Below are 13,874 nucleotides of genomic sequence, written 5' to 3' on the forward strand. Positions count from 1 at the left end.
TTGGTGGTGGATTCCATAGAGCCACTCACATCGCAGACGGCCATAGCACTATTAACTTTCCCACAGTCCCTGATGCGCTGCACCAGCGTCTTCCATTGCATATCCGCGACGGTGCGATCAAGTGATGTATTCTCCTGTCGGCCATCAGCGGACATGACCGTTTTAACGAGTAGACCAGGGGTCAAAACGGCGCCCGAGATTTTAGCTTCACCCATTCCAACCTTTCCTAGGTACTCCATAAAACGCGGACCGTCGTTTTCGTTGAAAAGGTGTTTGTATCGATTCATAGCTAGGGAGGGAACGTGGGAATACTCGATGTTTGAGAAAGTTTTGGCGGATATATCGCGCTCGACTATGGCGAGAGCTTTGCGGAGCGGGGAAAGGGTATTTGCGCGGTATTGTTCACGAGCACGCTTGAGGTAAGTCTCTCGAGATAACTCGTCGCCTGTGGTTTCGGAATGGGAATGAGGGTCGAGAGCGGAATCGGAAAACAGGAGCTCAGCTATTGTGGAGGCGATGAGGGTATATTTGTCGTGAAAGCGTTCTAGAGAGGGGGCCCATTTTGCACAGAGGGAGATTTCGCGGAGTGCTTCTTTGTTCGTTTTGCCGGATTCAAGGAGGATCATATCCTTCCGTAGTTGCTCGGCGAAGAGGCGGGCAACAGTTAAGTGGAGGGCACGGTGAAAGGGGTCCGTGACAAGACGGTTGAGGACGTGTTCATGGCGCTGCGCTTTTGCTGCCTTGGATGCCGCTTTCTGTTCAAATTCGATATCAAAGGGGGATTTTTTTCCCCCCTCTTGGGAAACTTTTGTTCTTCCCCTTCCGTCATGTCTTCTAGCCTGGCCACCCCTTTTGGCCTTCTGTGGCTGACTGCCGTCTGAATTTTTTGGGATTCGATGATCCCTCAAAAGCACTTGATCAGGATCGCTCATATCCAGCTTATCCATCGCCGATAGGACCAAGACATTCAGCAAATCCTTCCAATATCCATGAGAGCTACCATGTGTAACATCATAGTCATCAACCTCCATCCCATCCCCACCCTCCGCCTTCTCAACTTTCCCAACGATAACTTGCTTATCCCCTTCCCTTTCCTTCGCGTCCTTTTTAACAACAGGCCTATAAAGCCACTTCAAATTTAGCAAGAGTGTCCGTGGATGGTGCTGCCCCAACCAACCTAGATGCGTATAAAACATATTTCTCTCCCCCTTCCCTAAATGGATACTGCGGACCGCCCAAATAACCTTGAGTGTCATCAACGCATCGATCTGCCACGCCTGTTTGAGTGTTTCCGCCAGTGATCCTTTACCCGTACAATCGCTCTCCCCGCCGCCAACGTGATTAAACAGTTCTAGTAAAGGGGATTGTGTTGACGCATACGCCATCCCCGAGTTTGTCGTTAACATACGGTTTTGCCGCGCCATTTCGTTCTTGTGGGCCTTTTCGCTATCGGGGTCTGTTGCTGCGCGGTCAAGGGCATCGACGAAGGCGTTGCCAGTCGTCTTTTGCTCTGTGATTCCCGCACTCGCCCTGTCGGAGTCGCCGCCTGCATTGATATGCATGGCGCCCACGGCATTCTCCACACCTACGAGAGCGGGAAGAGCCTTCAAGACATGTATCTCAAACTCAGTGTCGGACATGCGCAGGCATGGGTCTTCTGGAAGAAGGACTGGAAAACTGGAGTCCATTGAACTGGTTTTCACTTTCTTTGCCGGCGGTGGTACTTGATGTGGAGCAATTTCAGCTCCTGGCTGCTTCTCCACGTAGTTAGAGGGGTTTTCCATTGTCGATAATGATCCTTGGTTACTGATATATATTTCGAATTTTCGCTGGGTATATTTTGTTTGCGAGATACGATAAGTCAAATAGAGTTATCGACCCTTTATTTATCTGTTTATATGACTTCCCTAGAGATATGGATATCAAATAATCCGCACAAGCACAAAATTTTGGATATTTTGGGCTTAGGTAGTAATTTCGCTGCAGACGGTGGAGCACGGGGTGCAGGAAACTATCGCGATCCCTGGAAACAGCACAAATGCAGTAAACTTCGGATCAGATCTTAACGGCGTACGTGAAAGGAAAATCCGGAAGCCAGATTAGCTCCACATGCTACAATCAGAAAGAGAGGAGAGAGGGAGGCCGCGAATTACTGACCACCACGTCCCTTTTAAAGGTCGACAATGGACTAATAGCAAGGCCATTTAAGAATTCCTACCCCTCCATTTCTACCCAATGTCCCATTGGCTTTTCATGAGTCACTGGTATGAACTCAAGTGCCCCGCCAAAGCCAAGCGTGGCGCTCCAGTTTTGAGTTAATAAGGTCTGGGCGTTGCTGAAATCGCAGGGTTTTTGAATGATTGCGGCGCTTTCATTATTTGGGCTACCGTTGAGTTCCTTGCCAGTCGTTGCAGCCAATTGCCCAGCCACAAAGTCTGTGTCCTGGAAGCGAAGAAATGTGCGAACACAAGTAACAGCTGGAAAGAGACATGTGACGAGCAAAACGTTTGTTAGTACCTACAGAATAAAGGAATTGTATGCAACCAAACAAAGGCAGTAGACATACATAAAAAGTAAGGGGCAATTCAACCCCCTTCCACACCTAATCTGAGAAAAAAAAAAACACGCAAATTTATTCGAAAAAGAGTCATCAATTCCTTTCAAAGTCAGGGATTTTTGGAAAATAGAGCAAGCAGGTCGGAGTTAGTTCGTTTTCTCCTTCACAGAGACATCTGGATATATACACATGTCACAGGGCCCTTATCAAATAAATCAGGGCCTTGTAGGCGTGGATGTTGGCGTGACCTCAAGAGCCAAACGTATAACGTTCCGTATGTGAGATACGATATCAGAAGATTTCCCCCAGTACCAGTCGAGGCCTGTACCAATCCTCGAATACTGGTTCGAGTATTAGCTAGCTGGAATGGCTTTGGCCAAGAGCAGATCTCAAGTCCTCACTCACCTTGGAATCGTTATCAATTCGGAGGAAGTAGAACTCGACGCCATCACTGCATACTCCATAAACGGTGGCATTCTTCCTTCCGTCCTCTTTCCGTCTCGAATGTACGATACCTGCTCCCAAGGAAATCCGCGAACATCGTTAGCAAACCCAATTCTAATTAATTATTATGCGTCTCGGATAAGAACAAGACATTTTATGCAAGTTACTAGTCAGAGAGACTCAAGCATACTCATAAGTGCCAAACATCTCCCTTCCCCCTGGCGGGCCGTGGTCTCCCCGCTCACAGCCACCACTACCATATTTGTTGACATCTCCTCTACGGACCCATACCGGAGTGCGAAATCTGCTGTACCATAGAGTAAGCGTGCGCGCCTATTATACTCCACCTCATTGGAAAATGCCGTCTCCACACCCAAGCGCAGAATCTCCCGTCCTATGGAGTAACAGGAAGAAGGCAGTGTTGGCGATGTTTGTCCAGGAAGTATTTCAAAGTCAGGAGCGACGATAGACGCATGTGCCGCGACGGCATTACGATATCGTTCCTCTGCTGCGAGACAATGAAAGAGAATGAGGTTCAGACGACAGCGGACTAGTCCTTCACTTCTGCGGCCGGAGCTGATGTGATCAAGATCGGATAGGAGGGTGCCTATTCCCGATTAATTAGTGGTTGAGATTGACAGCGGACCCTACATGTCCGGAACTCTTGGGAAAGGAACAAATGGTAGTACATAAAGACACTTTCTCAGTTCTATATACAGTATATATACGAGGTAGTGGGAGGGACATGTAATTGAGGGAGCTGCTTACCCAAGCAATGCGGTACCGTACAGATATCCACAGACGGCAAATCCCAAATTCTCGGATCCTATCACAATCTAATTTAAAAATCGCTATCACATCTTCTGGTCTCATTTCGTCTGCAGGGAGCTAGAGGAAGAAAGTAAATACAGAATACCTCAATTAGCGCCAACGCCAACGCCAGCTGCTGTCCTATTTCATGAACAGGACACCACGATCATCATTGCATCACGAAGTCAGCGAGAGAGAGGCACGTACTATATCCTGCATCACCTGATTAATAATTTCGATACGTGTGAGGAGCAAATTGCGAAAAGTCTGGGGGGAGCAGTGGGGATAATTTATCCCTAAGCCAGCACACGAAGTCCATGCAGTGCCGGGTGACTAAGGGATGCATATGTGCTTTGTTTTGTGAGTGGTTTTAAAGCACACGCTGACAAGGTGAGTTAGAATGTAACAAAAAATATAAAAAGGAAATGTAGGTGGGAAGGGTAGAAGTATATTCGAATCTTGAAACTATGAAAGATGCCAAATAAAGATTTATGGAGACAAAGCAGATTATAGTTGGCATTAGAGATTGAATGAGGAAGGATAGCGGGACGAATGCCATTTCGCACCTTCCGCCGGTCCTCTGTATGGACATAGAGAGTCGACGGAAGGCACAAGGCCAACTTTTAAATTTGAATATTCTGGAAAGGAGGTGGGGTCGATGTCCTTCTGCGAGGAGAATATATAAAATCTCAAGCATGGAAATATGCCTAGATCATGTAGAGACATGATTGATTTTCATTGTCTCCAGAGCATCAAACATGTTGGTTTAATTGGGAGGCCGCGATATGGTATAACGTAGAGATACATGTCCTGTTTGACCATTTGTCGGACGATTTCGCAAGTAGGTAGTAGTTTTGAGACGCTCTTTGATATTGAGACCTGGCTACACTAGGCAGTTTTTGCTATATATAAAGCTAGATGGCACTGGCATACAGACCATTCCAAATAATCTCGCCGGCCCCCACACCAGGGGCGTTAATGAACTACCATGGCTTGACCTCTCCGGGACTTGGTGGCTCTATACGGACAACTTTATCGGCATTCAAAAGTGATAGCGGGTCGAAAGCTTGTTTCAACTGAACCGGGATAAGAAAAAATTATTAGCAAGTGTGTGTAGATCATGGCCTAGATAGCCTTTTTGGTTTCATTTCTACAAATTATAGGATGTATGGGAACAAAGAAAGAGAAAAGGAAGAGAGAAACAAATAAACAAGAGAGGAGACTCACCCTTCGCATTGCGTCCACTGTCGATTCACCAAGTTCATGTGGAAGATAGTCACGTTTAATGAGACCTACACCATGCTCGCCAGTCACGGTTCCTTCCATTTCCACGGCCCTCTTGACCATGCGATGAATGACACCTTCAACAGTTTCACGCTCCGCTTTGTTATACAGAAGAATAGCTATCACACATATAATTAGCATTAAATACGCAAGCTGCAGAAGAAGAGGGAAAAGGGGGGCAGTAATTTTGAGGTATTATGCATAGATATTATCTCACCATGGAAATTCCCATCCCCAACATGGCCGCAAATACCCGCGAGCAAACCATGCTTTACGATATCCTCCTTAGTCTGCTCGATGATATCTGGAAGCTGGCTGATGGGGACAGCAACATCAGTCGTCCACACGCGATCGTCAGGGTTCCGTTTCATTGCCATGATGCTCCACAGAGCCTCCTTTCTTGCACTCCAGAGCTCTAACTTCTCCTCCTCATTTCGAGCGAATTCGAATGATTGGCTTTTCGTTGAGACAGCAAGGTCCCTCACGAGGGAGATTTGCTCTTTGATGCCCAGGGGTGTACCGGTGAATTTAAGAAATAGTGTAGGTGATTCTTTCCATGTCCGACTTGTAGATTGGCTAGCGTTGATGCATTTCATCTGAACATCATCCAGAATTTCAATGCCTGCAAGGGGGATTCCTTCTGCTACGATCTTGGCTACACATTGAGCTGCATTGTGGATAGTCGGAAAGGAAGCAACAGCGACGCTTTCACTTTTGGGTTTGACTGTCACTTTTAAAGTTGCCTCCGTGATCAGGCCTAGGGTACCTTCGCTGCCAATGAAGAGTTTCGTCAGGTCATATCCAGCACTTGATTTGCGCGGGCGTTGTCTGGTCTTGATTATAGTTCCATCGGCGAGAACGACTGTTAGCGAGACAACCCATTCTCGCATTGTTCCATAACGATACGCGTTGGTTCCCGAACAGCAAGTGCCAATCATCCCGCCAATCTCCGCTCCGGGGCCAGGATCTGGAGGGAAGAAGAGACCCAGTTTAGCCAATTCTTCATTCAGGTCCTCCCAACCCACTGCTGGCTGAACCACCACGTCCAAGTCATCCTTGTGCAAAGCGAGTATCTTGCCCATACGCTGGAAATCAACGCAGATACCCCCTCGCGTAGATGTAACATGCCCTTCCAAACTAGTTCCACCGGAATATGGCGTTACCGGAATAAGTCGTTCGTGACAGATTTTCATGATCCGAGAAACTTCTTCGGTTGTCGAGGGGTATACGATCAAAAATGGCTTTTCATTTTCCTTGTGAGCGTAGGATGACCACTTTGAGCCAGCATGGGCGTCGACATCGTGGTTCGCGGTGGAAACGTTCTCCTTACCGACGATCTCTACGAGGTCTGCCCATGCGGCCTGGAGGTTTGAGGGAGAGGTGTCATGTCGCGGAGGGCGGATAGCAGCCAGGGGACTCGTGGAGGTGGTGGGAATACTGGCGGGTTTTAGAGATCCAAGATAGTAGCAGCCCAACGATGCGGATATAAGCACTGCGAAAGTCATTTGTCAATCGACCCTAGAAACACTCCGATGTAAAGAGATTAGCCGTGCAAACAGATCCACGTACCCACTGTCATTGCAAAAGCACGAATGCCTGGAGTTGTGTCGTGTTGAGCTCTAGCATATCGAGCTTGCTCTGCCCGCTCTCTGATCAATCGCTGTTGTGTGCTCTCATATAGCTGGCCCTTGAACGACGGCCTGTCCTCTCCACACCGCGAAGTGGTCCCAAATCGTCTTGTCGGTTGTCGAAAGCATCGTGCGAGGGTAGGCTGTGCGGCGGAGATGGACGTTTGTTTTGTATGGTGAACAGCCCGCCGAGCTATCGAAGTTGCGGATTGGGTACGGAACATGGTGACAAAATAAAAAATGTCACGATGACATTAAAAGGCAAGCCAGAGAATATAATATTGTATTTCAGGCCTGTTCCAATCCAGCCAGTCAGCCAGCCAGTAATTGAGGCGATAGCTTGCGCCCAATGTAAGATGATACCTTTATTGGCCTAATCCGCGATTTAGCTTGGTTGACCCGCCTACGAACCGACTGACATCAATACTAGTATGATATGCGACAGGTAGCATCCAGCATATTTGGCCCGCCACGGGAAATTGTTACCCTTGGCCTTTAAGTTGCGGATGCAGATACACAGTAAACATGCTGTTTCGACATATATACTAACATTGGGAATCCACCTTGAGAATTTGATCATTTCGGCGCAGTTCCATGCTATGTAGCTTCGGAGTAATGCTACCTGACCAGCTTGCGGAAAGCTTAACAACCTCTGCCAGGTGTTAGTTACACCCCACACCTTGCTCCTGGACTCCCGGATGCACTTACGAACGGAAACTCAGTGCTGCATCTTCACAGAGCAAAACATAGCGTGATGAACGATCCGTTGCATCATCTATTTCAACAAAACCCCTACGCAGATCAATAGCTGCGTGTCCCATCCCCTTGCGGGGTATTTGAATCCTGTGCTCGCCGTGTTGCATAGAATGCGGATTGTCAGACTTGCCCCGCGTTGCGCTCAGGTTGAGGTAGGCTTCTTGAGCTTCTTGAGCACACACACGATATATCTATATTCCGCATCTTGCTTCCAATTGGCTTCTTGAGAGCTAGAAAATACCCAAGGGTAAATCCCAACCACTAGATACGAGAATATCTATAACACATCTTCATAGCGTCGAGCCAGAATGGCCGAATGCCGCGTTATCCCTCTCAACAAGGGCTGGGTTTTCAGGCAGGCAGACGATGAAAAAGCAGAGTTTTTGCCCGTTTCCCAATTCCCAACTAACGTCCATCTGGACCTGATGCACCATGGACTCATCGCAGACCCTTTCCTTGGCAAGAATGAATTCGATGTACAATGGGTTGGAGAGAAAGCCTGGGTATATACTACCTCCTTCGATACTCCGACGCTCAAAGGAGGGGAAAAGGCAGTTCTGGCATTCGGCGGTCTCGATACACATGCGACAGTGCGCCTGAATGCCACGAAAATCCTCGAAACGGAAAACATGTTCATACCTGAGCGCATTGACGTTACGGAACTGCTTCGAGAATCGAATGGCCCAAATGTGTTAAACGTCACGTTTGAGAGCACGTTTCTACTCGGAAAAAAGATCAAAGAGCAGTATCCAAACCATTACTGGGCCTGTTGGAATGGAGACTCCAGCCGCCTTGCCGTGCGGAAGGCGCAGTACCATTATGTATGGTTACTATATCTCTCCCGACTTGCAATTTCTATGACTGACTTATTTATCTTTATGTAGGGCTGGGACTGGGGCCCGACTCTCATGACCTGCGGACCCTGGCGCCCTGTTGATCTCGAAATATACAGTGCTCGCATTTCAGATCTCCATTTCCGACAAAATGTGGAAAAATCTCTGAAACAGGCAGAATTAGTCGTCACTGCAGAGGTAGAAGGTGACGCAGAGAGCGTGTCATTTCACATCGAATTAGATGGCGAAGAGAAAGGTTCAGAGACAGTCGATATCAAGGATGGTGTCGCAACTATGACCTTCCATGTTCAAGACCCCCAGCTATGGTACCCATGGAGATATGGCAACCAACCCCTCTACACGCTGTGTGCGACCATATCATCGAATGGAGTAAAACTCCATTCCACAAGCAAACGCGTAGGCCTTAGGAGAGCAGAGCTTATCCAAAGAAGGATGGACAATACCGATGGCACTTCTTTCTTTTTTGAGATTAACAATATCCCCATTTTCTGTGGAGGGAGTAACTGGATTCCTGCGGATAACTTCATTCCCCGTATTTCGCGCCAAAAGTACTACGACTGGGTAAAGCTGATGGTTGACGGCAATCAGGTGATGGTGAGAGTCTGGGGGGGTGGTATATTTGAGGAACAAGCCTTTTACGACGCCTGCGACGAGCTGGGTCTATTGGTCTGGCAGGACTTTCTTTTCGGATGTGGAAACTATCCAGCGTTCCCTAACTTCCTAGAAAATGTGAAGCGTGAGGCGATTGCAAATGTCAAGATTCTCAGACATCATCCGTCAATTGTGATACTGGCCGGAAACAATGAAGACTACCAGTTCGCAGAGAGCGAGAAGTTAAAATGGGACCCCAACGATAATGACCCTATCAGCTGGCTGAAATCCGAGTTTCCAGCACGATATATTTACGAAAAGATCTTGGTTGACGTGACGAAAGATTTGATACCAGATACGTACTATCATTACGGCTCACCCTGGGGTGGGAAGAATACAGCTGACCCTACGATCGGAGATATCCACCAGTGGAATGGTATGTATATCAATATCCATCTAGCAATCTAATAAATTAATCTAATACTAATAATTTTATCGTATATGTAGTTTGGCACGGCAGTCAAGAGAAATATCAAGATTTTGATAATCTCTGCGGCCGATTCATCTCTGAATTTGGCATGCAGGGCTTTCCCGACATGAGAACCATCGATGGCTACCTAACTGGCGGTATATCGGACCCTGAAAGACACCCCCAATCGTCCACCGTCGATTGGCACAACAAAGCCGCAGGCCACGAGCGCCGCCTTGCAACCTACCTAGCCGAAAACATCAAGTACAACCATGAGCCCTTCGAACAGTATGTCTACGCTACACAGCTCATCCAAGCGGAATGCCTCTCTACTGCCTACAGGCTCTGGAAACGCCAATGGAACGGACCGGGCCGTGAATACTGCGCCGGTGCTTTGGTCTGGCAAATGAACGACTGCTGGCCCGTTACATCTTGGGCCATTGTCGATTACCACCTGCGTCCTAAACCTGCGTACTACTCCGTGAAGCGCGAACTAGCTCCTATCACGATAAGCTTGAAGAGGACATCCCACACAGAATACGTGGACAAGTACACCAACGTTTATTACAAGACAACGCACAAAGTCGAGGTGTGGGCTACGAATCTCACGGCTAAACCAAGAAATGTAAATGTGGTAGTTAAGACCTGGGATTTGATCACAGGCGCCGAAACTTCCTCAGAAGTACTGAAAAGCGGTTTCCTTCTGAAGGAGAATAGGAGTACGGAGATTACTGAGTTCAAAATACCTGTCAAGGGCAAAAAAGGAGAGACCAAGGATGGAGAGGAGATAAACCGTACCGTTGTTGCGGCATACCTGATCGAAAACGGCATGCAAGTAGCGCGCTACGTCAATTGGCCGGAGCCGCTCAGGTATGCTGCCTTGCAGGTCCCGAAGAAATTGCAAGTGATGGTTTCCGAGGATGGGAAGCAGGTGGAGTTGTCAACGGACTTGCCGGTGAAGGGTGTTGTGATTAGCACTGACGAAGACATCGTGGTATTTGAAGATAATTGTGTGGATTTAGTTCCTGGGGAAACAGTTTATCTTGGAGTTAAGGGGCTGGAGAAAGGCCAGGAGGATAAGATTTCTGTGAGGTATTTGGGATCGCTGTGAGAGCACCAAGGGTTTGTTTTCATTTGTAGGCTCTTGTGTGTGTGTGTGTTTTTTTTTTTTTTTTTTTTAAATAAACTGTTGCTCAGTTGTTTTGCCGTCTTTAGATGCCTTGTTTCAGATAAACATAGTTTTGTACTTTTGTTGCCCAAGCTTTTTCCAACAGCAAATGAAGTCGTGATTTTCCTCAACCACGGTGGAGTCAAACCCTATTCCCGGCAGCTACGGACAGATAAAGGTCTAACCGGGCCCTAGATGATTTGTAAGCTGCCGCTCACCTGCAACCTCTGGTCGGCCCCTCGTTCCGAGGGTCCGCCATCTCAACGTTACTGCCCACTTATACCCATGATATTCAGTTGATTTATCAACCAATGAATCTATATTTGATAGATACAAATAGATTATATTGTAAATGAACTATTGCCCGTGAATTCCTTGTAAATTTGGTGGCATTAACATAAATGCCTTTGTCTCTGCAATATCTCTTAAGTTCCTTCATAACCTTCTTCCATTTTGGCCGTAACTTCTCCAATGCCTCCTCAATACCAATCTGATGATGAATAGCTGTCATTTTGCGAATATTATCTGCAGAGATGACTCCTCCTTTATGAACTACCCTCCGTGAGCCGTTCAGACGGCGTTTGCGAGCAGCCGAGGCGGCAGTTGTCTGCGAGAGCTCCTCCTGCAAAAGAGCCACTGTATTGGCCATTGCAATACTACCCTTATAAAGCTTCTGTAATCCTTCATATATATAGTCCTCATCATAGTTATCTTCATCTTCCTCTTCCAAAGCCTCGAGTTTGCGTTTATATCGGTTGAATTGGCGTACAGTTGAAGGAGTATACCAAGTATCTGAATCCATGGAATCTGAATTTGAAGATTCTGAAGGAGTAGTCTCGAATTCACGCAATTTATTAAGGACAATTGAAGGATTGAATGGAAGTAGGCCAGTTGCTTCCCATCCATGTTTGATTGTATGAACTCTGAATGTTGCTTTTCGTATGGAGGTGATAGCATGAAGAAATTCAACCTTTGTGAACTTCTCACAGCCGCGTCTTGTTGCTTCTTCAACTGCCACTGAATGATGATGCTTAAAGGCTTGAAAAACACCAACATCCAGAGGTTGTAATAGGTGACTCGTATGCGGGATGAGATAGAAGGGAATGATGTTGTTCTTTTCACAAAAATCCATGAATTCAAAGGTGCAATGGGAGTCAAATCCATCTAATAGAAGCAGACGGTGGGTTCCTTTGGTGCGAGCTTTTGTAGACCGATGGAAATGCTGAATCCACTGAAAAGAGATTTGATCATTATTATACCCAGTGTCGGATGTAGCTGTCATGGCATCCTTCTCTATTTCATCTGTCCACCGCTCCTGTAGCTGCTTCGCGGTGAGAATATATAAGGGAGGAATGGTAAAGCCATCAGTTGCAACTCCTTCAATGATAGTAAGACTTTCTCTATTATTTGAACTTCCAACATAGGCCCGTCTTCGAGGATCTCGCGTTACAATCCATTGATCATGTCCAATTCCTATTCTGAACCCTGTTTCATCGAAGTTGTAGATATCGCAATCTTGAATTCCATATTTATTGACTGTTTCTTTGAACCGGTTAAACCAATCAAGGATATGAGATGGTGGATGAGCCTGTTTCCGTAATATATCAATGGTCTTCTGCTTGCGTACATTATACTCTGGATGGCGTTTGAGAAATCTTTTGACCCAGTGCTCTCCAAGCCCAGGTGCAGGTGTGGTAGAATCTGTATGGCTCTGCGCAAGTAGGAATCGAGCAGCACCAAAGATCATCGATCGATTGGGAGGTAGGCATAGCTTATCTAGAGCTTCTATATACTGACAAAGTGATTTTTCCTGCTCAAAAGATAAAAGTCGATTAGCAGGAGGTCGATGAGTTCGCGGAGCACGGCCATTGTATCGATTGAGCAGACGGGAATAGGGAAGGTTATAATCTCTTGTCAATGCTTTGATATTGGGTTTTTCAATATCGGCTATGGAATCTAGAGCCTCTGTGATCTTATTCTCTATTAAAATATATGTAGAAGTCATCACATTGGTTGATTATTGCATTTTGAAAAAAGAGATTCGCGTATTTGAAAATAATCGCGTTGAGATGGCGGACCCTCGGAACGAGGGGCCGACCAGAGGTTGCAGGTGAGCGGCAGCTTACAAATCATCTAGGGCCCGGTTAGATGCCTCAATCGATCTTGTTCATCTTAGCCATATGCCAGGTGGTAATGTGCTGTTGAGAAAGGCGCCAACCCGCTGCATCATAGATGGAGCTTCCCCCGCCCCCGAAAGCCTGGCATCTTTCCCGCACACATTTTCATTTATTGCACGTACCATCCATATCATCGATTTGATGATTTCCCGCAGTGTATCAAATATTGTTCTGGTTCGCCAGTATAAGCGAATAAACACTTTTGCAAACGGAACACCATGGCTAATGACGCGCCTAAGGTAGGTTCTCTGTTGCTCTTGTGCGGGTGGATTCAATTAAGTTGCTTTTTAGGCTGTATTGCTCCATGTTGCGTTATAAGAATGTTTGCACTATTTTACTAAGACATAAAGCGGCAGGCTAATCGGAAACATATTGCGGAGTGCAGAACCTCTCCTTCATTCTGGAGGGTATAAAGAAAGTCTCCTACCAAGATAGGCCCGTCCCAGCCATCAAAGAACCCCACGACGTGCTGGTGCAGGTCAAATTCACTGGTGTCTGCGGCAGCGACGTACGTCCAAAGTCCTCAAGATCTCCTTCCACTCGAGGACCGTCCAAACAAAATGAAACACCACCACCTAACCACGTCACACACAGGTCCATTATTGGGAGCATGGCTCCATCGGGCCCTTCACCTTAACTTCGCCAATGGTCCTAGGCCATGAATCTAGCGGGATAGTCACCTCCGTCGGTCCAGCCGTCACAAGTCTACGGCGCGGTGACAATGTTGCCCTCGAACCGGGCGTCCCTTGCCGACGCTGCGAACCCTGTCTCAGCGGCAAATACAATCTGTGCCTCAACATGGCCTTCGCCGCCACGCCGCCCATCGACGGCACGCTGGCCAAGTACTACGTTCTACCCGAAGACTTCTGCCATAAACTACCCGCGAACGTCGGGCTTGAGGAAGGTGCGTTGATGGAGCCACTCAGCGTAGCGGTGCATATTGTGAAACAGGGGCGTGTGCAGCCGGGCCACTCTGTGGTGATATTTGGTGTGGGCCCGGTGGGCCTGCTGTGCTGTGCGGTTGCGAGAGCGTTTGGGGCGTCGAAGGTCATTGCAGTTGATATTCAGCCTGCCCGGTTGGAGTTTGCAGCACGGTATGCTGCTACCGGGCATTTATGAGCCGGTTCAAGCGAAGG

General features: G+C 47.3%; 5 protein-coding genes across 5 annotated transcripts in view; 2 read left to right on the top strand and 3 right to left on the bottom strand.

Annotated features, from left to right (window-relative positions):
* Positions 1-4,537, bottom strand: part of HCAG_04372 (predicted protein) — a gene marked incomplete at both ends in the record, with an annotated part of 5,350 nt that extends 813 nt beyond the window's left edge. Inside the window, 9 exons of the mRNA XM_001540482.1 lie at positions 30-1,119; positions 1,178-1,277; positions 1,409-1,757; positions 2,158-2,188; positions 2,219-2,477; positions 2,959-3,072; positions 3,192-3,608; positions 3,911-3,952; positions 4,378-4,537. Of these exons, the coding sequence (XP_001540532.1) occupies positions 30-1,119; positions 1,178-1,277; positions 1,409-1,757; positions 2,158-2,188; positions 2,219-2,477; positions 2,959-3,072; positions 3,192-3,608; positions 3,911-3,952; positions 4,378-4,537 (2,562 nt within the window). The remainder of the gene's footprint in view (positions 1-29; positions 1,120-1,177; positions 1,278-1,408; positions 1,758-2,157; positions 2,189-2,218; positions 2,478-2,958; positions 3,073-3,191; positions 3,609-3,910; positions 3,953-4,377) is intronic.
* A 257-nt stretch (positions 4,538-4,794) lies between these two features.
* On the bottom strand, positions 4,795-6,947 carry HCAG_04373 (conserved hypothetical protein; the record flags this gene model as incomplete). The annotated part of the gene is made up of 4 exons (XM_001540483.1): positions 4,795-4,887; positions 5,039-5,214; positions 5,313-6,587; positions 6,665-6,947. The coding sequence occupies 4 exons, from the start codon at positions 6,945-6,947 to the stop codon at positions 4,795-4,797; spliced, it is 1,827 nt and encodes a 608-aa protein (XP_001540533.1).
* An 840-nt stretch (positions 6,948-7,787) lies between these two features.
* On the top strand, positions 7,788-10,504 carry HCAG_04374 (conserved hypothetical protein; the record flags this gene model as incomplete). The annotated part of the gene is made up of 3 exons (XM_001540484.1): positions 7,788-8,300; positions 8,364-9,360; positions 9,432-10,504. 3 exons carry the CDS (start codon positions 7,788-7,790, stop codon positions 10,502-10,504), a joined length of 2,583 nt encoding a protein of 860 aa, XP_001540534.1.
* Positions 10,505-10,865: 361 nt separating this feature from the next.
* On the bottom strand, positions 10,866-12,430 carry HCAG_04375 (predicted protein; the record flags this gene model as incomplete). The annotated part of the gene is made up of 2 exons (XM_001540485.1): positions 10,866-12,353; positions 12,425-12,430. The coding sequence occupies 2 exons, from the start codon at positions 12,428-12,430 to the stop codon at positions 10,866-10,868; spliced, it is 1,494 nt and encodes a 497-aa protein (XP_001540535.1).
* Positions 12,431-12,956: 526 nt separating this feature from the next.
* HCAG_04376 (hypothetical protein) overlaps positions 12,957-13,874 on the top strand; it is a gene marked incomplete at both ends in the record, with an annotated part of 1,217 nt that continues 299 nt past the window's right edge. Inside the window, 3 exons of the mRNA XM_001540486.1 lie at positions 12,957-12,977; positions 13,124-13,246; positions 13,333-13,832. Coding sequence (XP_001540536.1) covers positions 12,957-12,977; positions 13,124-13,246; positions 13,333-13,832 — 644 coding nt within the window. The remainder of the gene's footprint in view (positions 12,978-13,123; positions 13,247-13,332; positions 13,833-13,874) is intronic.

The sequence above is a fragment of the Histoplasma capsulatum genome, genomic scaffold (assembly GCF_000149585.1).
Source record: "Histoplasma capsulatum NAm1 scaffold_4 genomic scaffold, whole genome shotgun sequence".
Lineage (NCBI taxonomy): Eukaryota > Fungi > Ascomycota > Eurotiomycetes > Onygenales > Ajellomycetaceae > Histoplasma > Histoplasma mississippiense.